The sequence below is a fragment of the Peromyscus eremicus genome, chromosome 19 (genome assembly GCF_949786415.1).
Source record: "Peromyscus eremicus chromosome 19, PerEre_H2_v1, whole genome shotgun sequence".
Lineage (NCBI taxonomy): Eukaryota > Metazoa > Chordata > Mammalia > Rodentia > Cricetidae > Peromyscus > Peromyscus eremicus.
This window is the reverse complement of record NC_081435.1, coordinates 23,738,524-23,766,511: the sequence shown is the minus strand read 5'-3', so window position 1 is coordinate 23,766,511 and position 27,988 is coordinate 23,738,524. Positions and strand designations below refer to the sequence as shown.

At 47.8% G+C, this 27,988-nt stretch overlaps 1 protein-coding gene across 1 annotated transcript; it reads left to right on the top strand.

Annotated features, from left to right (window-relative positions):
- On the top strand, positions 1–26,109 carry Gfra3 (GDNF family receptor alpha 3). Its single transcript, XM_059246286.1, has 8 exons — positions 1–141; positions 10,827–11,114; positions 16,483–16,575; positions 19,143–19,455; positions 24,349–24,452; positions 24,624–24,758; positions 25,155–25,240; positions 25,414–26,109. Exons 1-8 carry the CDS (start codon positions 60–62, stop codon positions 25,501–25,503), a joined length of 1,191 nt encoding a protein of 396 aa, XP_059102269.1. The 5' UTR covers positions 1–59; the 3' UTR covers positions 25,504–26,109.
- Positions 26,110–27,988: the final 1,879 nt, after the last annotated feature.

Genomic DNA, 27,988 nt, shown 5'->3' with positions numbered 1-27,988 from the left:
GCTGCGCCCTGCGCAGGCGGAGCTCCGGGAGAGCGGACACCCGGCGTCCACGACCCGCCATGGGACGCTCCGGGAGCCCACGACTGCCGCCCCTGGGGGTCCTGCTGCTGGTGCTGCCGCTGTGGCTGCCACTTGGAGCAGGTAAGTGTCGCCCGCGCATTCCCTCAGCCAGAACCCTCTAGGGCTGTAGGGCAGGTGGAGCCTGGAGTGTTGGTAAGGCTCAGCTAGCTGCCTTGTGTTCTCGCTCTTCTGTCCCTCGAGTCTGGGGAACCGGGGTAGGCAGCCCAGAGGGGTCCGAAAGGGGCTCGTTTCCAAGCTTGTACAAGAGTATGGACTCGTGTAGATGGAGCCCTAGCGAATCCTGGCCACCCGAGCAACTCCTCGACCCTGGTTCTACTTCGTGCCTCTTTTGAGGTGCATCTGAATCAGTTGTGGGGCAACCCGAAGCCAGGGCACTGCCAAGTCAGCATCCCCAGGAGGAGAGAATCTGATCAGAGGCTGCCATTGGCTCTCAGTGGCCTCCAACTCTTCCTACGGCTTAAAGGGAGTAGAAACTAAAGAATTTGCGTAGACTTGACACAGAATAGGCTTCAAAACTGCTTGGAATTTGCTAACCTCATCACCTGATTGTGTGGTTGAGAATGTTACCACCAACATGCTCTCTTCCTACACGGGAATGTGCTTTTTATTTATTTATTTATTTATATTTTATTTTTTTGGTTTTCGAGATAGGGTTTCTCTGTGTAGTCCTGGCTGACCTGGAATTCGCTCTGTAGAGCAGGCTGGCCTCGAACTCACAGAGATCCGCCTGCCTCTGTCTTCTGAGTGCTGGGACTTTAGGCGTGCGGCACCCCCCCCCCCCCCCCCCCCCCCCCCGCTGGCTTTTTATTTTAAAGTCTCATGTAGTAGCCTTGTTCTGGGACTGGCTATGCATAAGAAGATGACCTTGGCCGGGCGGTGGTGGTGGTGGCGGCGGCGGCGGCGGCGGCGGCGGCGGCGGCGCACACCTTTAATCCCAGCACTCGGGAGGCAGAGCCAGGCGGATCTCTGTGAGTTCAAGGCCAGCCTGGGCTACAGAGTGAGTTCCAGGAAAGGCGCAAAGCTACACAGAGAAACCCTGTCTCCAAAAAAAAAAAAAAAAAAAAAAAAAGATGACCTTGAATTTCTAATCCTGCTCCCACCTCCCATGTGCCGGGGTTACAGATGTGTGCCACCGCAGCTGGAGTTATCTCCAGTCCCGCCGGGGGCCCACAGCTGCTCAGACCCAAGCAAACACACAGAGAGATTTATATTACTTATAACAGTTCTTATATCTTAAATTAACCCATTTCTATTAATCTGTAAATTGCCACGTGGCTTGTGGCTTACCGGTACTTTTACATCTCGATTCCGCTGTGTCTGGCTGGAGACTCCTGACTCAGCCTTCCTATTCCCAGAATTCTCTTCTCTGTTTGTCCCGCCTATACTGTACTTCCTGCCTGGCTATTGGCCAATCGGCGTTTTATTTATCAAATCAATCAGAGCAACACATTGGCAGCTTAGAGAAAGACCTCCCCAGCATGCCGCCACCCTCCTGTTTTATGATGCCTGCTAGTGGAGCGCTCAGCTCTGCTACAACCCCCAATCTCAGTGGATGTAGGGCGTTGTTGTTGTTTGTTTGTGGGTTTTTTTTTTTCTTGTTTGTTTTTTCTTAGACAGGGTCTCCATATGTTGCCCTAGCTGACCTGGAACTCTATATAAATCAGACTGGCCTCAAACTCACAGAAATCCACCTGCCTCTGCCTCCCAAGTCCTGAGATTAAGTCTTTTTTTTTTTCTTTCTTTTTTTTTTAGATCCACTTGCTTGATACATTTTTTAGTTGGAAATAGATTTTCTCTTGAAAGAGTTAAACATGAGAAAGAGGCCCCCAAACCGTCAGCCTCAGCAGAACATTCATATGACATTTCTTGTGGCATCCTGTAGCCTCAGCAGAATAATCTTGTGATATTATCTGGGTCTATCAGAACATCCTGTGGCTATTCTAGGAGGAAAAGCAGCCCCCATGAAAAGTCCCCATAGCTGTACTCCCCTCTCCCCGGTGCTGATCTTAAAACTAGACAATTATGTATTGCCCCGAATGCTACGCTAATTTTGTAGGTTTTGCCTTTAAAAGATGCCTGCAGTTGCTGTTCGGGGCTCCTCTCACTGAATAGTGCAGGGGGCCCGTTTGAGCAAACGATCAATAAAAGCCTCATGCTGATTGCATCAACTGGTCTGGAGTCTGGGTTTCTGGGGTGCCCACCGGAGAGGGTAGTACCCTGAGTCTGGGGTCTGTCACTCTCATACTCTGCATCCCAAGGACAGTTTCCCCTCCCTCCACTCCTCTCAGCCCCACCTACCTTTCCCCTCCCCCAGACCCACTCCCCCTCTGTTTCACTTCAGAAAAGAGCAGGCCTCTGAGAGACAACCACCAAGGAGGACAGAACAGGATACAATAAGACAAAGCAAAACCCTCATATGGAAGCTGGACAAGGCAACCCAGTCAGAGGAAAAGGGACCCAAGAGCAGGCGAGAGCCAGAGACACACCCACTCCCACTGTTGGGGTCCCACAGAGCTGGTGTAGTGAACTCCCTGTCAGGCCATATGGCTTTCCCCCAACCAGGTGCCCAGTACAGTGCCTTCCCCAGAGGATAACTGATCCACAGTAAGTTTTGTGGAATTCTATAACTCGGGGCTGATTTAGAGCCATGTCCTTCTAGCCCAAGGAAGAGAATCCTAAGGACTGAAGTCCTAGCAAAGAATGATAACGACCTTAGGAAAGAGGAAAGGCACTCGGAGTCTCATTGTGGGAGACAACACACAAACAAACACAGCCTAGCCTGAGTTGAAGGAATCGTGAGTGAGAGACCACACACCACAGAGGTGGCGCTACAGAAATACAGTGGAGCGGGGCCTGGTGCTGTAATTCCAGCACTCTCCAGGATCTTGAGTTTGAAGCCAGCCTGGGCTTGATACACAACAATACCCTGTCTCCAAACAAGGTGCAGGTGTGGGGAAGAGGAGCAGTGTGTGTCTAGGGAGACGGCTCAAATAGGTGGCATGCTTTTTGTGCAAGCTTGAGGGCCTGCGTTCCAGATCTCCAGGACTTATGTGAAAGCTGGGAGCAGTGGCTCACATCTGTAACACCTGCAGCAGGGGTGGGGTGAAGGGGGGTGGAGACAGAGCCTTGCTGACCAGCCAGTCTAGCCAAAATGGTGAGCTCCAGATCTGGTGAGAAAATCTGTCTCAAAAAGTGGAGGTGGAGAGTGATAAAGGAAGACACCTACCATGGATCCCTGGCCTCCACAGGCACGTGATGCGCAAACACATTCATGGGCACTCACACGCACACATGCATATATGCGCATACAACACACATACAAGGAACAAGTAGATGAGAAAGGAAAAAAGGGAGGGACTCGTCTCTACAGCGTGTCTCCATCCGTAAATCTGGGCAGTGAGAACTCACCAGTCTGACTTGGCTGCCCACCAGGAAATTCTACTAGTCCCAGCGTATGTCTGCCTGTTAGGGTCAGAGATAAACATTAAATACCTTCCTCATTAATTGGTGAAGCGGAGTGACAGACAGGTTCATTCCACAGTAACACTCGCAATATTTTCTGCTCAGGTGGCCGTACCAGGGCCTAGGATGTGAGTGTACTTCCCTTGCATCATTCCTAAGGCCCTAGGGTTTAATCCCCAGCACTACAGCGCGCCCGCGCACACACACACACACACCCCTCACTGCTGCCCAGGAGCTGCCAAGTGCTGCTGCTGAGCTAACACTAACAGGGAGTTTTTAAGAGAGAATACCACTGCTCACCCCGAGCCAAACACAAAGGGGATTTTTCCACTCTCAGGGCAGTGGCATCATGGCCTAAAAATCCTTCTAAACTAGGTAGAAACCATGAGCTCTAGGTTCTCACTTAGAGCTAGACTGGGCTGGCGACAACATTCCTGATGCTTGTTCTTTTTCGTGGCTCATTCGTCCACCAGCGGGTGTCCATGCAAGGAACCACAGGAGGGAGACAAATGAGGCTCTTGTGCCCCCCCAAAGGCTGACAATTAGTCCTTCTCTGATGAACCCAGTTAGAACCGGTTAGAAAAGGCACAACGTGCTTAAATGGGGCTGCCACTACTCAACTCTGGATGTAAGATTACAGGCACGGGAGCCTGAGTGTGCCCACTCTTCTAAGAGAAAGTTTTCTTCTTGAGCCTGGGTATCACTATATAGCCATCACTGGACACTTGCCTCTACTACCTGAGTGCCGGGAAAAGGTATGCACCTCCATGCTGTGGAGCACCGTGCTTTTTGTTTTGTTTTGTTTGGAGTTTTGGTTTTTTGAGGCAGCCCTGGCTGTTCTAGAACTCACTAGATAGACCAGGCTGGCCTCAAACTTACAGAGATCCACCTGCCTCTGCCTCCTGAGTTCTGGGATTAAAGGCATGCGCCACCATGCCCAGCTTGTCTGGTTTTTAAATAGCCACTCATTACATCTCTAAAAGATTTTCTTTTTTAGGTCAAAGTAGGTAAGGGAAAGTTGGTGTGGTGTAATCTTAGCACTCGTGAGTCTGACTGGGCTGTCCACCGGGAAGCTCCACTCCTCCTAACCTGCGGCTGCATGTTAGGGTCAGAGGTAAACATTAAACACCTTCTTCATTAGCTAGTAAAGTAGAATGAACGACAGGTCTATTTGACAAGGACAGCCTGATTTACGTGGTGAGTTCTAGAGCAGTTGGACTACATAGCAAGCTCTAACCAGTCCTGGCTACCAAGGAAGACTCTGTTTCAAAAATAAGTAATATTAAAAATGAAAGAAAAGAATATAGATCTGTGGTAGCACTTGCCTGACATTCAGTCTCTAATCGTTAGTGCAGAAAAAGATAAAAAGATAAAAAGAAAGAAAAGAAAAAGAACTCGGGACATATCTGGGTACGGGACCTCTTGCCTAACGTGAGCTAGATTCAGTTTCCCAACACCAGCCAGCCAAGAAGAAAAGAAAACATGTGTGTTAATTAAAGCAAACATCTGTGCCTTGTATCAGTTTATGAGCTTGCCCTGAATTAAGCCCCTGTTTCACAATCCAGGAAGCAACCTCTACTTTTTTTTCCTCTTGAAATTTACGTTTGAATCCCTCCCAAATTCATTGTGGCCTGAGAGGCCCTTTGATCCACCAGGCTCAGGCTTGGTCCGCTGTTTTTCCGAGACAGGGTTTCTCTGCTTAGCTTTGCGCCTTTCCTGGAACTCACTCTGTAGTCCAGGCGGGCCTTGAAAAAGAACGTTTTCTTCGGAACTGGTTAGGACTCAACCTTTGGTTTAGTTAAGTGTTTGTTTACTTCAGCGACTGTGATGGGACTGAAACCTGGGGCATTTCTCTCAGTCAACCACTAACCCATACTTATTTGTAATAAGCATCTCTTTACACTTTCTAGAATTCCTCAGTGTGTTTAAATCCACGTCCCTCATTGGTAAAGGTCTTTTCTTTCTTTCTTTTTTGTCTTTGAGACAGTAGTGTGCCGTAATGTGGTTGCTGGGAATTGAGTACAGGTCCTCTGCAAGATTAGCCAGGGCTCTTAATCTCTGAGTCAACTCTCTAGCCCCCTTCTTTTTCTTTTCTTAAAAAACAATTTCATTATTTATGTGTATTTGTGTATCTCTCTCTTGCTGTGTGAGTGCAAGTGCCAATGGAGGCAGAAAAGGGTGTTGAATACCTTGGAACTGAAGTTGCAGGTGGTTGTGAGCTGCCTGCTGTGGATGCTGGGAAGTGAACTCAGGTCCTCCGGAAGAGCATAATTCTCTCTTAAGAGCTGAATCATCTCTACAGTGCTCTCCTCCTCCTCCTGCTCCTGCTCCTCCTCCTCCTCCCCTTCTTCCTCCTCTTCCCCTCCTCCTCCTCTTCCTTCTCCTCTTCCCCTCCTCCTCCTCTTCTTCCTCCTCCTCTTCTTCCTCCTCCTCTTCTTCCTCCTCCCCTCCTATTCCTCTCCTCTTCTTCCTCCTCTTCCTCCTCCTCCTCTTCTTCCTCCTCCCCTCCTATTCCCCTCCTCCTCCCCTCCTATTCCCCTCCTCCTCTTCCTAATCCTCCTCCTCCCCTCCTCCTCTTCTTCCTCCTCCTCTTCCTAATCCTCCTCCTCCTCCTCCCCTCCTCCTCCCCTCCTCCTCCTCTTCCTCCTCCTCTTCCTAATCCTCCTCCTCCCCTCCTCCTCTTCTTCCTCCTCCTCCTCCCCTCCTCCTCCTCTTCCTCCTCCTCCTCTTCTTCCTCCTCCTCCCCTCCTCCTCTTCTTCCTCCTCCTCTTCCTAATCCTCCTCCTCCTCCTCCCCTCGTCCTCCTCTTCCTCCTTCTTTGTCTTCATCTTTTACATTTGTTTACTTATTTGGGGTGATTGGAGAGCACATATGTGGAGGTCAAAGAACAACCTGCATTATTTTCTCAGGCTTGGTAGAAAAGGTCATCTTGCCAGCCCAGACAAGGCTTCTAAACTGGGCATGGTGGTGCATGCCTGTAATCCCATTTCAGAGGTTCAAGGTCATCCTCCACTACATAGAGAGTCTGAGGCAAATCTTGACTACCTACGGCCCTAGTTCAAAAAACAAACATGAACTTTTTTTTTTTTTTTTGGTTTTTCGAGACAGGGTTTCTCTGTGTAGCTTTGCGCCTTTCCTGGGGCTCACTTGGTAGTCCAGGCTGGCCTCAAACTCACAGAGATCCGCTTGGCTCTGCCTCCCGAGTGCTGGGATTAAAGGAGTGCGCCACCACCGCCCGGCGGTAACATGAACTTTTAAATGGTCATGTTGGCTCACACCTGAGGGGATTGTCTCCAGGCCATTCTGTGCTCCGCTACAGAATAAGACTCTAGCCTGGTGTGGCTTCTGCATGTGTGTGTATAGGCACAGATACTGCACACAGGCAGTACCCACACAAACAGATAAATAAACACACACATAACATACACACATACGTGAATACGTACTTGGCAAGATGTAAAAAAAGCACATATTAAGTGATTGAAAGAAAACTGATCTCTGATGTTAGAAACAAGATATTGAGCTGGGCGGTGGTGGCACACTTCAGAGACATGGTTTCTGTGAGTTTGAGAACAGCCTGGTCTACAGAGCAAGTGCCAGGACAGCCAGGACTACAGAGAAACCATGTCTTGAAAAAACAAACAAACAAACAAACAAACAAATAAACCCCAAAAACAAAACAAAGCAACAGCAACAACAAAAACACTGGGCCGGGCGGTGGTGGCTCACGCCTTTAATCCCAGCACTCAAGAAGCAGAGCCAGGCGGATCTCTGTGAGTTCGAGGCCATCCTGGTCTACAGAGTGAGTTCCAGGACACGCACCAAAACTACACAGAGAAACCCTGTCTCGAAAAAACAAAAAAAACACTGGTTTTCTTGTAGAAAACTGAAAAAGGACTTCTGGGCCATGGGTAATGTTCAGTTTTACTACTCAGTTGCTGGTTACATAGATGTATTCAATTTGTGAAATTCATTTATCTATACATCTTTCATTCATGGACTTTTCCTGAATCTTATTCTTTGGCTTATTACTAAGATGGAAAATAGCAAGACTTGGTAGGTCTGAGGAGAAACTAGAATCTTTGCAGGTTGGTTGTGGAAATCTAAAAAATATAGCTTCTGTGAAAAACAATTTGGTAGTTTCCCCCATGAAAGTTAAGCATAGCAGGGCTGGAGATTTGACTCAGTGGCTAAGGGCATTTTGCTGCTCTGGCAGAGGACCCAATTTTGGTGCTCAGCACCCACAAGGAGGTTCATAACTTTGTCAAACTCTGGTTCCAGGATATCCAACTCCCTCTTCTGGCCTCCATGGGCACCAGACACACATATGATGTACATATGTACATGAGGGCAAACATACACATAAAATAAATAAGAAGGTGAATCTGAGGTCTGGCAGGGTGGCTCAGTGGGTAAAGGCACTTACCATCAAGACTGACAACCTGGGGCTGGAGAGATGGCTCAGGGGTTAAGAGCACTGACTGCTCTTCCAGAGGTCCCGAGTTCAATTCCCAGCAACCACATGGTGGCTCACAACCATCTGTAATGAGATCTGGCGCCCTCTTCCGGCCTGCAGTCATACATGTTGTATACATAATAAATAAATAAATCTTAAAAAAAAAAAAAAAAGACTGACAACCTGAGATCAATTCCTGGGACCTACATGGTGGAAGGAGAGGCCCAACTCCTATTGATTGTCCTCTGACTTTCACATCTGTGCTATGCATACATGCCCTTCATAAATAAATAAATAGAATAAAAAATTTTAAAGGAAGGTAAATTTTGTGTTGTGGGAATTTTACCTTAATAAAAAGTTTTCTAGCTTACAAAAGGGGTTCACTAACCAAGATATCCAGAAGATGTGAGAGAATGGCTTTGGAGGGTACAACCATGGAGATCTGAGAGGAGGCCTGGCCAAGGAAAATGAGGAACAGATTGTGGGAAGTTGTTGAGGCACCAGGGCTTATTGAACATACATATCTTAGGGTTTCTATTGCTGTGAAGAGACACCATGACCATGGCAACTCTTATAAAGGAAAACATTTAATTGGGTCTGGCTGACAGTTTCAGAGGTTTAGTGCATTGCCATCGTGACATCATGCAGGCAGACATGGTGCTGGAGAAGGAGTGGAGAGTTCTACATCTTGATCCACAGGCAGCAGAAGCAACTCTGAACCACACTGGGTATAGCTTGAGCTGAGCATAGGAGACCTCAAAAGCCTGCCCTCACAGTGACACACTTCCTCCACACCTCCTCGTAGTGCCAGTCCCTAGGGGGGCCATTTTCTTTCAAACCACCACAGGTCAGAACATCTAATTTTTAGATTTATTTATTTTATTGTTTTATGTATGTGAGTGTTTTGCCTGCATGTATGTCTGTGCACCACGTGCATGTCTGGTGTTGGAGGAAGTCAGAACAGTGTTGGATCCCTTAGAACTAGAGTTACAGATGGTTGTGTGTGGTGATATCTTGTTTGTGCTTTAACAAATAAAGCTTGCCTGAAGATCAGAGGGTGAAGCTAGCCATTAGTTAACCATAGAGGTCTGGAGGTCTGTATAGACAGATAGGAAATGAACTGGCTGGGCAGAGAGAGAGGAAGTGATAAGGTGGGGAGGGGACATGAGCTCCTTTTCAGCTGAGGCTTCAATAGAGGTAAGAACTAGTGGCTGCTGCTCTGCCTCTCTGACCTTTCAGCTTTCACCCCCTAATATCTGACTCTGGGTTTTTATTATTAAGACCAATTAGAATTCACACTTCATCTGGCACCCAATGTGGGGTGCGGGGTGGCTACCCACCAAACCCACAGTTCCCCAGAGTTTTCTTGAGTGAGAGCAGCAGGAAATATTAGATAGAAGGATTTAGAGTGTGGAGATAAACAGAAAATACAAGATAGCCTCGAAAGGGCCTGGAACCTATTCCAGCGGACCCTGATTGTCTCTGCCCTAGGGTATTCATAGAAACACCAAGGGGTGGAGCAAAAGACCTCCTCTCCCAGCACAGCCAAGTGTAGACCATTTCAGACACCTGCACTCAGGCCCATGGTCTAATCATCCTCTCTATGACCTGCTAGGTAAAGCCATGAGGAACCTGAAAATGGGCTCCCACAGTGGGACATCCATTTTTGGCCTACAGGCCCAGAATGTCTGACAGACTTTCCTGTGAAGCAGGGGATTTTGGAGGACTGTCCTACCTTGTCTTGACAAAGTTTGGTAGTTGCCATTCTTGTGTTCTGCTGGTCCAATTTGGACAGTAACTGTCAGCAATTGAGGCAAGGGCAGTTTCTTGTACCCCCTTCATCAACCGAGAGATCCCAATGTCGGTCAAGGTAACCATGTGTCTGATTTATTTTTCTTCCCAGTTGAGTTATGACCAGCTTTATAATTCAGAACCCTCTCCAGGCTTATCATCTGTGTCGGAATAGGAGAAAAAGTTTCATCTCTTAATCCTGTAAATCCTGAAATTCCTAATCTGCTTTTGTTTTGTTTGTTTGTTTCTGTTTTTGTTTTGAGACAGGGTTTCTCTGTGTAGCTTTGCGCCTTTCCTGGAACTCACTTGGTAGCCCAGGCTGGCCTCGAACTCACAGAGATCCACCTGGCTCTGCCTCCCGAGTGCTGGGATTAAAGGCGTGCGCCACCACCGCCAAAAGTGTATATACTTTAAAGAAGCACAACAACTCAGGAACAGCTCTCTGATAGGCGTCGCTGGCATGCGCACTGCGTGTGCGTGTGCGTGTGTGTGTATGCACACGCACACACACACACACATATAAGACTTATTTAAATTTATTTATATTGCTTCCGTGTATGTCTGTGCACCATATGTGCCTGGAACTGGAGTTATGGACAGCTGTGAGCCATCATATGGGTGCTGGGACTTGAACCTGGGTCCTCTGGAAGGGCAGCCAGTGCTCTTAACTGCTAAGCCATCTCTCCAGCACCTTCCACACTTCTTATTTTTTTGAATAATTTATTTATTTTTTTAATGTGCGTTAGTGTTTTGCCTATATATGTCTGTGTGAGGGTGCTGGATCCCCTGGAACTGGAGTTACAGACACTTGTAAGGTGCCATGTGGGTGCTGGGAATTGAACCCCGGTCCTCTGAAAGAGCAGCCAGGGCTCTTAACTGCTGAGCCATCTCTCCAGCCCCCTCCACACTTTTTCTTAAAGCGCTTTGTGATGTCCTAAGATTTTCTCATAATTTCATCGGAATCTGCCCTACCTTACCTCCTGATTTAGTATTCCCTGGCAGATCTTGTGGCCTCACTTGATTGCTGTCTTTGCAGGAGACTCCCTTCCCACAGAGAGCAGGTTTGTGAACAGCTGTATCCAGGCCAGAAAGACATGCCAGGCTGATCCCGCTTGCAAGGCTGCCTACCATCAGCTGGAGTCCTGCACCTCCAGTATAAGCACCGAATTACCCTTGGAGGAGTCTTCCATGTCTGCAGACTGCCTGGAGGCAGCGCAACAACTTAGGAACAGCTCTCTGCTGGGCTGCACGTGCCACCGGCGCATGAAGCACCAAGCTACCTGTCTGAACATTTACTGGACCGTTCACCCTGCCCGCAGCCTTGGTAAGGCCACTCTCCTGGACCGGACTAAGCTGGGAAGGTGGATTTGGGGAAGTCCCTTCTCATTGGTGTAAGACAGGCCGTTTAGTTGATTTTGGTGGGGATGAATGAAGTTCTACGTGTGACATTAGTGAGAGATGCAGGGGAAATTTGGCATTATCTTCTTAGGTTAAACTTCAAACTTTGCCCTCTCCTCTACCTATTTCTACCTTTCTTTTAAAAATATTTTCAGCCTTTTTTTGAGTTCGAAGCCGGCCTGGTCCACAGAGCTTGTTCCAGAACAGTCAAGGCTACACAAGGAAACCCTGTCTCAAAAAACACATAAAAAAATATGCCGGGCGGCGGCGGCGGCGGCGGTGGCGCTCACCTTTAATCCCAGCACTCGGGAGGCAGAGGCAGGAGGATCTCTGTGAGTTCGAGGCCAGCCTGGTCTACAGAGTGAGTTCCAGGAAAGGCGCAAAGCTACACAGAGAAACCCTGTCTTGAAAAACAAAAAAAACAAGAAAACCCAAAAAACAACAACTTAGGTTCTCCCTCTGCGCCCGCTCTGTCTCTGTCTCTGTGTCTCTTTGGCTCTCTCTCTCTCTCTCTCTCTCTCTCTCTCTCTCTCTCTCTCTCTCCTCCTAATAAAGCTCTAAAAGGTAAAAAAAAATTTATTTATTCATGTGTGCAGATATGTGTTTGTATGCATGCCAGTGTTCGAGTGTGGAGGTCAGAGGACAATTTTTTTTGTTGTTTGTTTGTTTGTTTTTTCGAAACAGGGTTTCTCTGTGTAGCCGTGGCTGTCCTGGAACTCACTCTGTAGACCAGGTTGGCATCGAACTCACAGAGATCCACCTGCCTCTGCCTCCCAAGTGCTGGGATCAAAGGTGTGCGCCACCACTGCCCAGCTCAGAGAACAATTTTGTGGAATTGCTTCTCTTCTTCTGCTATATGGATTCTGGGAATCAAACTCGGGCTGGCAGGCTTGGTGGCAAGCACTTTTAACCACTGAGCCATCTTGCTGGCCCCTTATGTCCACTTTTCTTACCTATATCTTCCTCTTCACAAAGCTCTAAGTCAGGGAGAGTCCCAGCTTGAGGAGTTCCTAAAATAGGATATTGAGAGAAAGTGAGGAAAGGTCCTCAACCCACAACAGGTTCGGAACACCACGGGATCTCCTGATTCAGAGAGGGTAGGAAGTAGCTCATCCTGCAGCTTGTAACAGAAAGGTTTTCATTAACCAGACTGGGTGCAGCAAGAGAGAAGGCTCAGAGGGAGCCACGCGCAAGATCCACATCTGTCTCTTGCCATAGCTTAAATTAATTAATTAACTAACTAATTTTGGGTTTTTTGAGACAGGCTTCTCTGTGTGGCCATGGCTGTCCTGGAACTCGCTCTGTAGACCAGGCTGCCTTGAACTCAGAGATTCGTCTGCCTCTGTCTCCCAAGTGCTGGGACTATGTTGTGATAACAAAAAAGACTTCCTTAGGGTAAGCATGGAGGCTTATAATCCCAGCACTGGAGAGACTGAGGTATGAGGATCCCCACAAATTTGAGGATAGCCTCGGCTAGTGAGACCTTGTCTCAAACAACAAAACAAAAACCCAAAACTTTAAAAAAAAAAGGGGGGGGGGTCAAAAAGGGCCAGGGAGGTAGCTCAGTCAACCTTGCAAACATAAAGACCTAAGTTTGAGCTCAGAATCCACATTAAAACAAACAAGTGGGCATGTGACATTTGTAATTCCAGTGCCGGGAAAACAGAAAGATGGAGCCCTGGGGTGTGCTGGCCAGACAGCTGAGCCTGCTTGGTGAGTCCCAGGCCAGTAAGAAGCCTTGTCTCAAAAACAAACAAACAAAACAAAACGGGGTGGCGTGGGGAGGGGCTGGAGAGTGGTGTTAGTGGTTAAGAGCACTGGTTGCTTTTCCAGAAGACCTGAGTTCAATTCCCAGCACCTAGGAGGCGGCTCATGACTATCTCTAACTCCAGTTCCAGCGGATCTGACACCCTCTTCTGGTACTTGGACACTTGATTTTTGCTCAGGGGTCTTACTATGAAGCACAAGAATGGCCTCAGACCTGTGTCTTCCTGCCCTCAACCTTTGAGTGTAGAGAACATGGGCATATGTCCTGGCTCATGGAATTTTCTCTGCTGGGTCTGGATCTGGTTCCTCTTGATCTAGAAGCCCATTAATTGAAAAGACAAGTCCTATGCCTTCTGTACATATGCAGGGCACAGACACAAGTCAAAGACACAAATAACCTCAGACGGGGGAGGCTGGGAGACACAGGGCACCCTGACTCACAGCTGGTGTTGAAAGGCCCTCTCCGCTAGGAAGAGGGATGTCCCCTGTGCTTTAAGGACAAAGTTGCTCTGTGCATTGTTCTGTAGGACTCTTGGCCCAGCCCTCTGCCAGGTTCTGGCCTTTCTGTTATTCTCTTTGGCCATGTTTAAAATGGGCACTGCAGCCTCCTTGGGGACTGAGCAGTATTCTCAGTCTGCTTCCTGCCTGAAGGATGTTGGGGATTTTAAGTCTCATAGTCTCTTTTAATATGGGCTGGTAGCTCTTGGCTGCCCAACACATAATTGCTTTTTATATCTTTGATTTCTGTCATCTCATGAGCCCAGCAGGCTTTTCCACACCTTAAGACACGTGCTCCCTTCTAGACCTAATTAAAAGGCCCTTGTCAGGCCTCCATGGGAGTCACTGCTTTAATCTATTTTTTTTTCTCCTGAATGTATTTGTCCAACTGGCAGGCTTTACTGCTTACCTCCTTCATCAACTGAGAGATCCCAATGTCGGTCAGGGTAACCATGGGTTTGATTTATTTTTCTTCCCAGTTGAGTTATGACCAACTTTATAATTCAGAAGCCTCTCTAGGCTTATTGTCTGTGTCTGAATAGGAGAAAAAGTTTCATCTCTTAATCCTGTAAATCCTGAAATTCCTAATCTGTATTTGTTTAGTTTGTTTGTTTTTGTTTTTGTTTTGAGACAGGGTTTCTCTGTGTAGCTTTGGCTGTCCTAGAACTCACTTTGTAGACCAGGCTGGCCTCAAACTCAGAGATCCACCAGCCTCTGCTGTTTTGAAAAAACAGAGAGAGAGAGAGAGAGAGAGAGAGAGAGAGAGAGAGAGAGAGAGAGAGAAAGGAAAGAAAGGAAGGAAGGAAGAAGAAAGGAAGGAAGGAAGAAAGAGAAAGAAAGAACAGAACTTGCTAGGTTAAACTGCAGTTACAACAAGCCCTCCTCCCACTGGCTTTTCAAAAGGAAAATGTATTTCTTTTCTTTTCTTTCTTTCTTTTTTTTTTTTTTTCAAGATTAGGTTTCTTTGTGTAGCCATGGCTGTCCTGGATTTCACTCTGTATAGCAGGCTGGCCTTGAACTCACAGGGATCCGCCTGCCTCTGCCTCCCGAGTGCTGGGATTAAAGGCGTGCGCCACCACTGCCTGGCTGAAAAATGTATTTCCTGCCCACGTTTTACATCTGATGCCAGCTTCCATCAGCTGACTTTGTTCTACCTTTCATCTCCATGGGTGGATCCAGCCCGTCCACAACACTCTTTATCCTGCTTTCCAATCTTCATCCTAGTCGTTTCTCTTTCTGATCTTCCCCAGAGACGTCTTCTGGGACTCGCCCACTTCCCTCTAGGAACTCCCAGGTCTTCCTTTCTTAAAGCCCATCCTCTTTGTTTGTCTGACGTCCATGCTCCTGCAGTCTTCAAGATGCATTTACAGGGGCTGGAGAGATGGCTCAGAGGTTAAGAGCACTGACTGCTCTTCCAGAGGTCCTGAGTTCAATTCCCAGCAACCACATGGTGGCTCACAACCATCTGTAATGAGATCTGGCACCCTCTTCTGTATACATAATAAATAAATAAATCTTTAAAAAAAAAAAAAAAAAAGAAAAGAAAAGAAAAAAGATGCATTTACAAAGGCCTGTTGGGTGCTTTCCTCTTTCTTCCGTGATTGATTTAGAGACTGGGTCTCATCTACCCAAGCTAACTTCTAACCTGCTATGTAGCCAAAGATGACCATGAACTCTTTTGGTTAAAATAATTTATTGATTCTTATTTTATGTACATTGGTGTTTTGCCTGCATATATGTCTGTGTAGGGGTGTCAGATCTTATATTTTTGGTTGTGAGCCTAGCCTTTAACGGCTGAGCTATCCCTCCAGCCCATGGGTGTCAGATCTTGGAGGTACAGAGAGCTGTTAGCTGCCATGTGGGTGCTGGGAATTGAACCCAGGTCCTCCGGAAGAGCAGTGCTCTTAACTGCTGACCCAGCCCCAACCATGAATTCTTGATCTGCCTAGCTCCACTTCCTGAATGCTGGTATTACAGGCAGGAGCCACTGTGCCCAATTTATTGTTGGTGTTGGGGGTTGAACCCAGGGCTTTGCACATGCCAGGCAAGCATTCTAACTACCGAGCTATATCCCAGCCCCCAACAACATTTACTAATTAGCATTTATTGAGCACCGCCATGCTTACAACCTAGCAAGTGCCCTTCAGACGCCCACAGCCCCACAGGATGACTGGGAGAGGTGTGTTGGTTGTGGGGTCCTTCTGTCTTTCCTTCCTCTGGTTCTCTCATTCTGGTCCAGCTCCGTCACTTCCCTTTCTGTGTGGTATCATGTGCCTCCACAGCCAGTGGTCAAGCCTAGAGCACAATCCATTGCTGCCCCTTCCCTAATGCCAAGAGAAAGTGAGAAGGCGTCTCTGTGTTTGAGTGTGTGCCCACAGGCAATGTCTATACTTGGGAGCAGAAATTCTGGAATCTGTAGATTTTTATATCCCGCCCCACCCCCCACCCCTTTATTTGAGACAAGGTCTCACTGTGTAGCTCTGGCTGGCATGAAACGAAACTCGCTATATAGGCCAGGCTGGCCTCTAATTCATAGAGATCCGGCTGCCTTGTCCCAGAGTACTGTGAGGAAAGGTGGGTGCCGTCATGCCTAGCCCAGGTCCCCTTCTTGTTAAGCTAATGTGAATTTAGGCAGTCACAGTCATTCAACCTCTCATCCTCAGTTTCTTCTTACCTACTTAGACTTCTAGGAAGGATGGAGTGAGGTGTGTTTGCGTGTGTGAGTGTGCGTGCGTGCGTGCGTGCGTGTGTGTGTGTGTGTGTGTGTGTGTGTGTGTCATGCCTGGGATCCCATGTGCTTAACAAATGATAGCTCTTAATTATTTTCATGTGTTTATTCATTGGGTCTGACCTGTACCTTCATGGCTCTGAATTATTCTCATCTACACAGCTGGCCGCTCCCCAGCTACCAGGCTACGTCTTTTCTTTTGCTCACAAGCCCTTGCAGCCTAACCCAGCAACTTCAGCCTTCCCTGCTCCCCTTGGCCAGTGCTTGCCCTTGACATTCACATACTCCCTGTCCTCTCCAGGTGACTACGAGTTAGATGTCTCCCCTTATGAAGACACAGTGACCAGCAAACCCTGGAAAATGAATCTCAACAAGCTGAGCATGCTCAAACCAGGTGTGGAGGACAAGCCTGGGGAAAGGGAGGCTGGGCCTGGGCTCTGAGGGGAGCGTGGCTGAGGGGTGCATAAACTAGGGGGCTTTGGGGGAAGGGTTTCTGCCTGCTGTGTCAGGATGGAAGTCTGAGCTGTGGTGCAGAGTCTAAGTTCACAGAAGTCATTAAAAAGCAACAGTTACTAGGGAAACCTCCAGAGCCCATTAAGGCCACTGGTCCTCAGGAAGGGTGTGTGGGAGCAGCAGCAGGCCGCAGAAAACATGCTGAAATGGAGTATTTATCCACATTTAAGGTGGCCAGGAAAGTAGTTTTTTCAGAACTCCCCAAGGACTAGGAAATTGCTTGTTATCAACCATTCTAATGGGGTGGGTGAGAAGTTGGGCAGAAAAAAGTAGAAAGCATCTCATTCCCCACAGGGGTCACTCAGGGTGGGAACTATCAGTCCAAAAGGGCTGTAAAGTGCATTTTTTCCCCAGGACAATGAGGCTGTGAACTGGTTGAGAAAGAATACAGAAATGCATGGCCCTAATCCAAGCTCTTGAGAAGTAGAGGCAGGATGATCAGGAGTTCAAGGTCATCCTCAGCTACAAAATGAGTTCTGAGCCAGCCTAGGCTACCTATCAAAAACAAAAAACAAAAAACAAAAACAAACAAACAAACAAACAAAAAACCAAGCCAAACAAACAAAAATCAAAGAATAAGTTCAGGCACTAGTTTTTAAGATACAAGAAAGATTTATTTTATAGTTGTTCTTATTTTTTAAATTAGGCTTTTTCTTGTTTTGCTATGCAGCCCAGACTAGCCTTGAGGTCCTGCTCTTTATTTTTCTGTCTCCAAGTGCTAGAATTATATGAGTACACTCCTATGCCTGGAAGAATATATATATGTTTTGTTATTGTTTTTGTTTTTGTTTTGAGGCAGGATCTCACTGTGTAGTCCTGGCTGGCCTGGAAATCACTATGCAAATCAGGCTAGCCTCAAACTCACAGAAATTCACCTGCCTGTGTCTCCTGAGTGCTGGGATTATAGACCTGTGCCACCACATCCAGCTTAAGAATTTTTTATTGAGTTTTATAGTATAGTCAATTATGTATATTAGAATTGGAATTTTGAGGAAAAACCTGCAGATTTATACATAACAAACCCATTAGGAGGAATCAGTAAATAACCTGTTAAAAATCACAGGCTGCTGGAATATTCTAGATTGGTTGTTTGTTGGAATATTCTGTTAATATAAATATCATCAAGGGTGTAGGGTGTAGCTCAGTGGTTTGTACACAGCATGTAGTGAAGCCTAGCCCCACAAGTCCCTACATAAAAAATGTCACTCTAGCCAAGTGGTGGTGGCCCATGTCTTTAATTCCAGCACTTGAGAGACAGAGGCAGGTGGTTTTCAGTGAGTTTGAGGCCAGCCTGGTCTACAGAGTGAGTTCCAGGACAGCCAGGACTGTGACACAGAGAAACCCTGTTTCAGGAAACAACAACAATATATGTATGTATGTATATATCATTCTAGTTTTCAAAGTTTCAGAATATGGGAGAATTTTCATATGTGAATTAGTAAATGAAAGATAGCAGGGTAGCTCCTACCTGTCACCTCAACACTGGGAGGTAGAGTAGGAGAAGGATCAGAAGTTCAAGGGCATCCTTGCTAGACGGTGAGCTCAAGGCCAGTCTGGACTACATGAGTCCCTGTCTCAAAAACAGGACAAATGGGATGGCTCAGTGGGTGAGGGCACTTGCTGCCAAGTCTGACCACCTGGGACCCGTATGGTGCAGGGATAGAACCAGCTCCCTGAAGTCGTCGTCCTCCGGCTCTCCTCACAGCATCTCTCTCTCTCTCTCTCTCTCTCTCTCTCTCTCTCTCTCTCTCTCTCTCTCTCTGTCTCTCTCTCTGTCTCTCTCTCTCTCTGTCTCTGTCTCTCTCTCTCTCTGTCTCTGTCTCTCTCTCTCTGTCTCTCTCTCTGTCTGTCTCTCTCTCTCTGTCTCTCTGTCTCTCTCTCTCTCTCTCTCTCTCTCTCTGTCTCTCTGTCACACACACACACACACACACACACACACACACACACACACACACACTTAAAAAAGAAAAAAGAAAAAAATGCCCTCTCAAAACAAACCAACACAACCCTAACAGAATAGAAAGGCCCTAATCAAACCTAAGCAGAATTTGGTTGCACCGTCCTAACGGATTGGGAAGTTCTCTGGGGTGTTGCAGAGCTTCTGATTGGTGATTCCCACCATCACTGCCTAGGATCAAGGAACCCCTTCTGTTTATTTGAGCTGTCTCCTGCTCGGATGCTAGATAAATGAGTGGGTGTTAGATGTATGTGGGTGGTGGCGATGGTGGTGGTGGTGATGATGATGATGACGGTGATGACGATGATGACAACCATTTAACCAGACCAGACGAGGGCAGAGAACGGGATAGAGTTTCTGAGAGAAGTGTCAGGAATGGATTAATTCAGGACATTCCTTTCTTTCTGGCATCTCAACTGCTTGTCACCTCGGGATTTCCTGGGCTTCCTAGTGAGACTCAGCCTGGTGACTTGGTGCTGCTCTCCCCACAGACTCGGACCTCTGCCTCAAATTTGCTATGATCTGTACTCTTAACGACAAGTGTGACCGCCTGCGCAAAGCCTACGGGGAGGCGTGCTCAGGGTTCCGCTGCCAGCGCCACCTCTGCCTGGCCCAGCTGCGCTCCTTCTTCGAGAAGGCGGCGGAGTCCCATGCCCAGGCCCTGCTGCTGTGCCCCTGCAGGCCCGAGGATGTGGGCTGTGGGGAGCGCCGGCGGAACACCATCGCCCCCAGCTGCGCCCTCCCTTCTGAGGTCCCCAACTGCCTGGATCTTCGGAGCTTCTGCCGTGCGGACCCTCTGTGCAGGTGCCCTGTGAGGGTGGGCGGGATGGGCAGGACGTGGCACACCCCTCTATCTGGGTCTGGCTCTCCTTCCGCAAAAGCCGCACTTGATGTCCCAGGACACCGAGAGCCACTGGCTGTTTTACCTTGGACATTTCATGAAACCCTCCCTCCTGCCCTTCCTTCCGTAGCCCAGGCTATTCACTACGTTATGTAACCTAAGCTTCCCCTTTGATTTCCTGGGTGCAGGGGATTATAAAGACACCCCCACCGCTCCTGGCCATGACACTTTTTTTATTTTTTCAGACAAGGTCTCATACAGCCCCTAACTCTTGATCTTCCTTTCTCTTCCTCCTAAATGCCTGGTCAACTTAGTTCCAGACCAGCCAGGGCCACAAATTGAGACCCTGCCTAAAAAAACAAAAACAAACAAACAAACCCCCTACGTTTATTTATTCATTTATTTAGTGAGGTTGAGGTATGTGGGGTAGTCCTGCAACCTCCAGAGTCAGAATACACTTGTGGAGGTCAAAGGTCAACTCTCTCCTTCCACTAAGTAGGTTGTGGATAGAGATGGAGGAAACTCGGGTCTTCAGGCTTGGTAGGAAGTGATTTTATCTCACTAGCTCCAGAAAACCTTTTTCTCTTCCTTCCTTCCCTCCTTCCTTCCTTTCTTTCTCTTTCTTTCTCTCTCTCTCCCTCCCTCCCTTCCCCCCCCTCTCTCTTTTCTTTCTTTCTTTCTTTCTTTCTTTCTTTCTTTCTTTCTTTCTTTCTTTCTTTCTTTCTTTCTTTCTTTCTTCTTGTTTTTGTGAGACAGGGTCTCTCTACATAGTCCTGGCTGTCCTGGAACTCACTAGGTAAACCAGGCTGGCCTTGAACTCAGAGATCTGCCTGCCTCTGCTTCCCCAGTGCTGGGAGGCACTGGGATATGGTGGTTTGCCGCTGCATCCCTGAACTCCTGGGGTGGGGAGGCAGAGGAGGAGGACCTCCAAAGCCTCTGGACCAGGCAGAAGTAGGCCGCTGCAGAACTAAGAAAGACTACGTCTCAGCCAATGGAAGGTGATGAGAAGTGACTCCGGAAAGTGTCTTCTCATCCTCATTCACAGACTATGGCTCCCTAGCCACTCCCTATATAAACAAGGAAAGTATTTTTCATTAAAAATTAAAAAAGAAATAAAATTCCAAGCCAGGATAGTGGCTCACATCTGAACTCTCAGCATTTGGAAGCCAAGGCAGAGAGAGCAGAAATGTAAGAACATCCTCACATACATCCTGAACTTAAGGCCAGCATGGGCTATGTGAGACCTTGTCTTAAAAAAGCAATAATAGAAATAACTTAAAATCAAGTTCTTAAGGAGCACTAGCATTCACTTGCTCTTCCGCAGAAGGCCAAGCACTCCGATCGAGTTAACTCTGACCAGAATCCCATGAGATCTGTAGTGTTAGCCTAGTTTTTACAGAACACTAGATAGAACCTTAGGAGCCTGAGGCAGGAGGATGCTTGAATCCAGGAGTTTAAGACCACCTTGAAAAACACAGTAAGACAATTTCAAAAGACGAAAATTAAAAATGTAATAAGAATGTCTTTACAAAGCCCATTATTATGCATAATTAATATATGCTAATAAAAATAAGTTAAAGCATCACTCAATATTCTGTCACTATTCTGGAGAGCATTCCCTGCCAGACATTTTTCTATATAGACAACAAAAATAGGCACATCTGTGTCTTGAGTGATTTCCTGTGGAGCAGGGTGGGCATGAGTAAGATGTTTCAAAGTCAGACAGATCTAAACTTAACACATAAACACTAGTTTATGTGTCTCACCTGTAAAGAGCACTCGAGGCTGTTGTAGAGGACCTGAATTCAGTTCCCACATGATGGCTCCAGTGGTCGATAACTCCAGTTCCAGGGGATCCATCTTCTGGCCTCCATGGGCACCAGGCACACACATGGTGTACATACACCCATGCAGGCAAACACGCATCTATATAAAATGAAAATAAGTGCATTTTTTTTAAAAGCTTGTACTTGGAACTCTGAGTAATAATACTAACATTTCCAGCCACTTCTTACAAACTTGATGCTGCTTTAAATACTTAGTATTTACTTGTCTAAGCTTCGGGGAAAAAACCCAAAAACCTATGAGATGGTTGCTATTACTATTTTGTATCATCCTCCGTTTACAAATGAGCAAATCATAGTAGAAAGAAGTGAAATGACACACTCAGGGGTTATAGGGAGAGAGTCTGGTTTCTTTTTTTCTTTTTCTTACTCTTTTCTTTGTATTGAGATAGGAGCTTTCTAGGTAGGCTTGGCTTGTCAGGAACTTCCTAGGTAAACCAGGCTAGCCTCAAACTCTCAGAGATTTGCCTGCCTCTGTCTCCTGGGATTAAAGGTGTGTACTACCATGTCAGGTGGAAGTCAGTTTCTAAGTTGGCTTTGGAGGGCAGGATGTGACCTAGTCTTCAATCATTCTGTGCACCTGTGGTCACGGTTCTAGTAGCCATTACAATCATCTCACACATTTTAAAATGAGGAAAATACTGGCCTTTAAGGGGTTCCTAGTTGGGGAGAAGTAGTAGAAAAGTAAACAATTCACCTAGTACAAGGCAAAATGTAACACAAACTGAAGAAACAGATACAGGACATAGTAAATTTTAGCACCTAAAGAAAACTGGTGTGCTAAGTGTTTTTTGTTGTTGTTGTTTTTTAAGATTTACTTATTTTGATTTTATATGTATTTTGTCTATCTGCATGTATGTATGTGTACCGTGTACATGCTTGGTACCCTGGGAGCCAGAAAAGGGCATCTAGTCCTCTAGGATGGAAGTTACAGATGGTTGTGAGCCACCATGTGAGTGTTAAGAATCGAACCCATGTCCTCTAGAAAAGCAGCCAATGGTCTTGAGTGCTGAGCCATCTCTCCAGCTCTGGGGATTACATTTAATTACAGTAATTGATGTGGGAGAACCCACCATTGTGAGTGATGCCGTTCCCTGGTCTTGGGATACTGGACTGAATAAAGAAGGAGAAAGTGAACTAAATACAAGCATGCATCATCCATTCTCTCCTCCCCTGCTCTGTGGGCGTGACTGGCCACTATGCATGCATGCATGCATCCATTCTCTCCTCCCCTGCACTGTGGGCGTGACTAGCCACTTTGCATGCATGCATCCCTTCTCTCCTCCCCTGCACTGTGGGCATGACTAGCCACTATGCATCATCCATTCTCTCCTCCCTTGCATTGTGGTCGTGACTAGCCACTATGCATGCATGCATGCATCCATTCTCTCCTCCCCTGCACTGTGGGCGTGACTAGCCACTTTGCATGCATGCATCCCTTCTCTCCTCCCCTGCACTGTGGGCATGACTAGCCACTATGCATCATCCATTCTCTCCTCCCTTGCATTGTGGTCGTGACTAGCCACTATGCATGCATGCATGCATCCATTCTCTCCTCCCCTGCACTGTGGGCGTGACTGGCCACTATGCATCATCCATTCTCTCCTCCCCTGCACTGTGGGCGTGACTGGCCACTATGCATCATCCATTCTCTCCTCCCCTGCACTGTGGGTGTGACTAGCCACTATGCATGCATGCATGCATGCATCCATTCTCTCCTCCCCTGCACTGTGGGCGTGACTAGCCACTATGCATGCATGCATGCATCCATTCTCTCCTCTCCTACACTGTGGGCGTGACTAGCCACTATGCATGCAAGCATCCATTCTCTCCTCCCCTGCACTGTAGGCGTGACTAGCCACTATGCATGCATGCATGCATCCATTCTCTCCTCCCCTGCACTGTGGGCGTGACTAGCCACTATGCATGCAAGCATCCATTCTCTCCTCCCCTGCACTGTGGGTGTGACTAGCCACTTCAAGCTCCTGCTGCCTTGGCTTCCTTGCTCTGTTGGATTGTAACCTGGAACTGTGAGCTAAAATAAAATCCCCAAATTTTATCGCAGCAACAGAAAGAGAGACTAAGATGACCATCTCACCTAATGTAGGACGAATGTTAATAATCTGAGTATCTGGCGTTCGCTAAACCCATAACGTGTGCCCGGTACTATGCCGAATGCAATATATGCCTTCTCCTGTTTCATCCTCGTGATGGTTATGCTGTTGTCCTCTCTGTTTTATGGTCAAGGAAACTTGAAGGAAGCTGTAACTGGTCATGTGACTAGGGACTATGGAGCTCACATTCATAGTGATGGGCTGTGGGGCTTTGGGAGTGGTAACTGAATCCTGATGGATGTAGTCCTGAAGGCCGAAGAGGAGGGGGCATGAGGGCAGGCGTGGGCACCTGGAGGGCAGTGAGGGTGAAGTCCAGATCTGTAACAGGCTTTTTCTTTTGGGCCACCAACCAGCTCCCAAATCATGACACAGAGACTTTTGTTAGTTTTGAATGCTCGGCCTAGCTTAGGCTCGTTTCTGGCTAGGTTTTTTTTTTTCTTTAACTTAAATTAATCTGTTTCTCTTTGTCTACCTTTTGCTTTTTACTTTTCTTTCCTTCTGTATCTCTTACTTTCACTGCTTCTTGTGTCTGTCTGTCTGTCTTCTGGCCCTGGGCGTGTCCCTCTCTTTCTCCTCATTCTCTTCTTTCTTCTCCACTTCTCTCTCTCTTCCTTCTCCTATTTATTCACTCTGCCCACCAGCCCCGCCTATCTCCTGCCTGGCTATTGGCTGTTCGGCTCTTTCGGGTTTTTTTTTTTTTTTAGGCAGGCAAGGCGAAACAAACACAACACATCTTTACATAATCAAACAAATGCAGCATAAACAAAAGTAACAGGTCTTTACACAGTTAAAGTCATATTCCACCGCATGAACAAAGGTAACACGTCTTTACATAGTTAAAATAATATTCCACAACTCGGATCCTCAGTGGGGACCCTGGAAACTTCCTTTCTTCCAGATCACGCCTGATGGACTTCCAGACCCACTGCCATCCTATGGACATCCTGGGGACTTGTACAACTGAGCAGTCCAGATGTCTGCGGGCATACATGGGGCTGATTGGTGAGGCTGGGGCATGTGTAGGAATCCTTAGCGCGGTCAGCTCTGAGGTGTAAGTGCACTGGAGACAGCACCCAGGATGGTGCTGAGGTCCTGAGACAGGCGGAAGAAGATGGAGGCCGGAGTTGGAATTTGCCTAGCCCCTGACAACCCCTTCCTCTCTTCACCCACCAGGGACTGCCATGACCCCAAACTTCATCAGCAAGGTCAATGCTAGCGTTGCCTTAAGCTGCACCTGCCGAGGCAGTGGCAACCTGCAGGACGAGTGTGAGCAGCTGGAGAGGTCGTTCTCCCAGAACCCCTGCCTCAGTGCGTATGTTCCTCTGACACCCAGCCCCTGGAGCCAGGTCAGACTGGCAGAGAGAGGAAGGGTCAGCTGTGTGGCCCACTCGGGTCCTGTCTATCCTTTTAGTCAGAGCATCCCTCTTCTGGGCTTCGCCCTCTAGCCTTCCAACGAAGCCATTCTTCCTCCTCCCACTCCTCCTCCCGCTCCCAGAATGACCTCCATGCTGCCTGTTCAACCTGCCTAGGCCCCCTAGCAACTTGAACTTGAACTAGCAAGCAGAATGAGTCGGAATTCACTCCCACTTCCTACCCACCTGCCCACTGTGTTCCAGGGACCCATGGCATTCCCCTTCTTGCTTGGGGGGGATCAGGGAAACTCCCTGGCACCTTGCTCCAATCTCCTTTTTCTCCTGTACTTAGCGGAGGCCATTGCAGCTAAGATGCGTTTCCACAGACAACTCTTCTCCCAGGACTGGGGCGACTCTACCTTTTCTGTGGTGCAGGAGGTAGGACTTCCTCGGTCATGTAGGTCAAGATCATACTGCACTAGTCGGAGGAAATGCAGACCAGGCAGACAACGGGACCTGTGACGCACAGGGCCTGGGAAGGGGAGGGGACTGAGGCTTAGGCGATGAAGGGAGATGTCCTCTGGGCTGACTCTATTCCATTTCTTCCACAGAACCGTAGCCCGGCTCCGAGACCACAGCCCAGGCTGCCTGTTCTTTCTTTCTTCGTCCTTACTTTGGTTCTGCTTCAACCCCTCTGGTAGCGGGGCTTCCTCAGGGACTTGCAGCATGTTACGGGTGTGAAAACGACAGCCTCCGGAAGAAGATGCAGTGTGCAACACCGCGACCCTGGACCCAAGCAGACATCCCACCTGGCACGTCCTGTCTGCTCCAGAGGAGGGCTTGGGAGAAGCCAGGATCTATCACCTTCGGATCCTGACTGGCTGGTTTTCAAACCTCCCTTACCCCTTCCTTCTTCTGTCTCCGGCCGTCCCTCCTTAGGACTTTGTCACCCCAGTTTGGCCATATATTCTGGTGGTGATTTGCTTCCCCACCCCCCACCCTTCTTCCTGTTTCCCAGGATCACCCAGAGCCTAACCCGATCAGTCATTCCCTGTTGCACTCTCCAGGAAGGCAGGGCTGAGGGTTCCGAGGCAGCTGAGGAAGACATTCCCTTTGTGAGGAAGGCTTGTGTTCCCGTCCCCTCGCCCCTCTGAATGGAAGGTGAGAGCCCGCTGTCTACACTGCCCTGCCGTGCAATCCTGAACATTGGGGCATCGGGAGCTGAAGCCTTTGGGTCTTGCTTAATGCCTACTACTGTCCCCAAGTCCCCAGCCCCTTGGATCATGATTAAACATTTTGACCTAAAACTCTGATCTTTTCCCATTTTCTTAAATTGGAAGTTTATAGAAGATTAGTGGTATGGCTCGTATGCGAGGGCACTGATAGGGTGATGAGGAGACACAGGAGCCCTACTGCTAACTGATGGGTGGCTTCAGACAAACCTCTCAGCCTCTCTTGCCACAGAGATGGAAGGAAAAGAGTATGAATACAAGGTGGTACCCATCCCAACTCTGGGTGATTCTGGGATCCTGCCTCACACTCCACCACTGCTGCTGAGGCCCTCAGTCAGCCACAGCAGTTATTGAACCCTCGTGACACTGATGATCTGTTCCAGATCATAACAGGCCCAGCAGAAAGCCCACTGATCTGTCCCAGATCATAACAGGCCCAGCAGAAAGCAGAGGCTGGTCCTTGCTCTCAGGGAATTTAATCCTCCTGGAGTAAGGAAACATCTTCCCAAGCAGAGTTGGAAGAATGTATTTATAGAGCTGTATTTGCTTATTCATTCACTCATTCACTCACTCATTCATTCATTCTTTCAAAGGCCGTCTATCCGTAAGACACTGTGGTGGGTGGAAGAGGTTCTGAGGTAGTGAGACTCAGACACTGTTCCCAGTCCTTTCACATGCCAGAGTAGAGACACAGAGCAGACAGTCGAGAAAAGAACAGGGGGATAAATGCAGCAAAACATAACAACCCGCCTGTATTGAGCTTATCCCGTGTGCCAAATACTATTTAATAGGGACTGTCTTCAAGAACACACATTGATTCATTTAAGCCTCGGTTGTAGTTTAAAATTATTTTTTAGATTTATTTTTTATTTTATGTTTGGGAGTGTTATGTACCACATGCATGACCACAGAGGTCAGAAAGGGGCACCCCGGAACAGGAGTTACAGATCCTCCTGCTTTAATCTCCTGAGTGCCAGGGTTACAGGTGTTGGTCGCCATACTTGGCTTCTTTCCTTCCTTCCTTCCTTTCTCTCCCTTCCTTCCTTCCTTCCTTCCTTCCTTCCTTCCTCTCTTCCTTCCTTCCTCCCTCCTTCTCCCTCCCACTCTTCCTTCCTTTCTCTCCCTTCCTTCCTTCCTTCCTCCCTCCCTCCCGCCCTCCCACCCTTCCTTCCTTTCTTTTTATGGTGAAGCTTGGAATCAAGCTCGGGCCTGAACACACTAGGTCAAGAGCTCTCCTAGTTAGGTATTTGTCAAGGTTCTACCCCAGCCTTCTTTAGGGAAACAGGGACTTGCCGCAGCAGGAAGTGCTGGCTGTCCCTTGCTGTGTAGCCCAGGCTGACCTCAAGCTTGTGGAGATCCTTCACCTCAGTTGTTTCCTGTAGAACTTTTCAGAGGCGGGACTTAACGGGATGAAGTCCATCCCTACAGCAGGCCTCAAGGTAGACACTTTCCATCTCTGCTTCCATGCAAGCAAGCCTCGTGCTCCTGCCAACATGGCTACAAGCTCTGACTAGCCCCATGGATTTCCATCCCTTCAAACTGAGCCAAAAGAAATTCTTCTTCCCCGAGCTGGTTGTCAAGTATTCTGCCACAGCAATGAGAGAAGAAACTGATACTTTCTCAACCAGTCTTGACTTTGTCAGTCAAGAGCTGTGCAGCCTTGGTCTGAACCTCTCTGAGATTTACTAACCCCATCTGTAATATGCCAAAGCATTGGCTGCACCTCACAAGGAACGAGGTCCATCACGTCAAGCATCGTCTCCGGCACATAGTAAAAATGAGCAATTGTGGTGTATGCTGTAGGAAGCAGTCTGGACCAAGCAGAAAATTCTAAAGAAGAAAGGAGAATCTTTTAGTCATCTCTCTCAAACTTCCAGAATGTTCCATGCACGTCTGTAACACCGGAGTTGGATTATGTTTTGGTATGTGTGTGGGGCTGCACATCGAAGTGTAA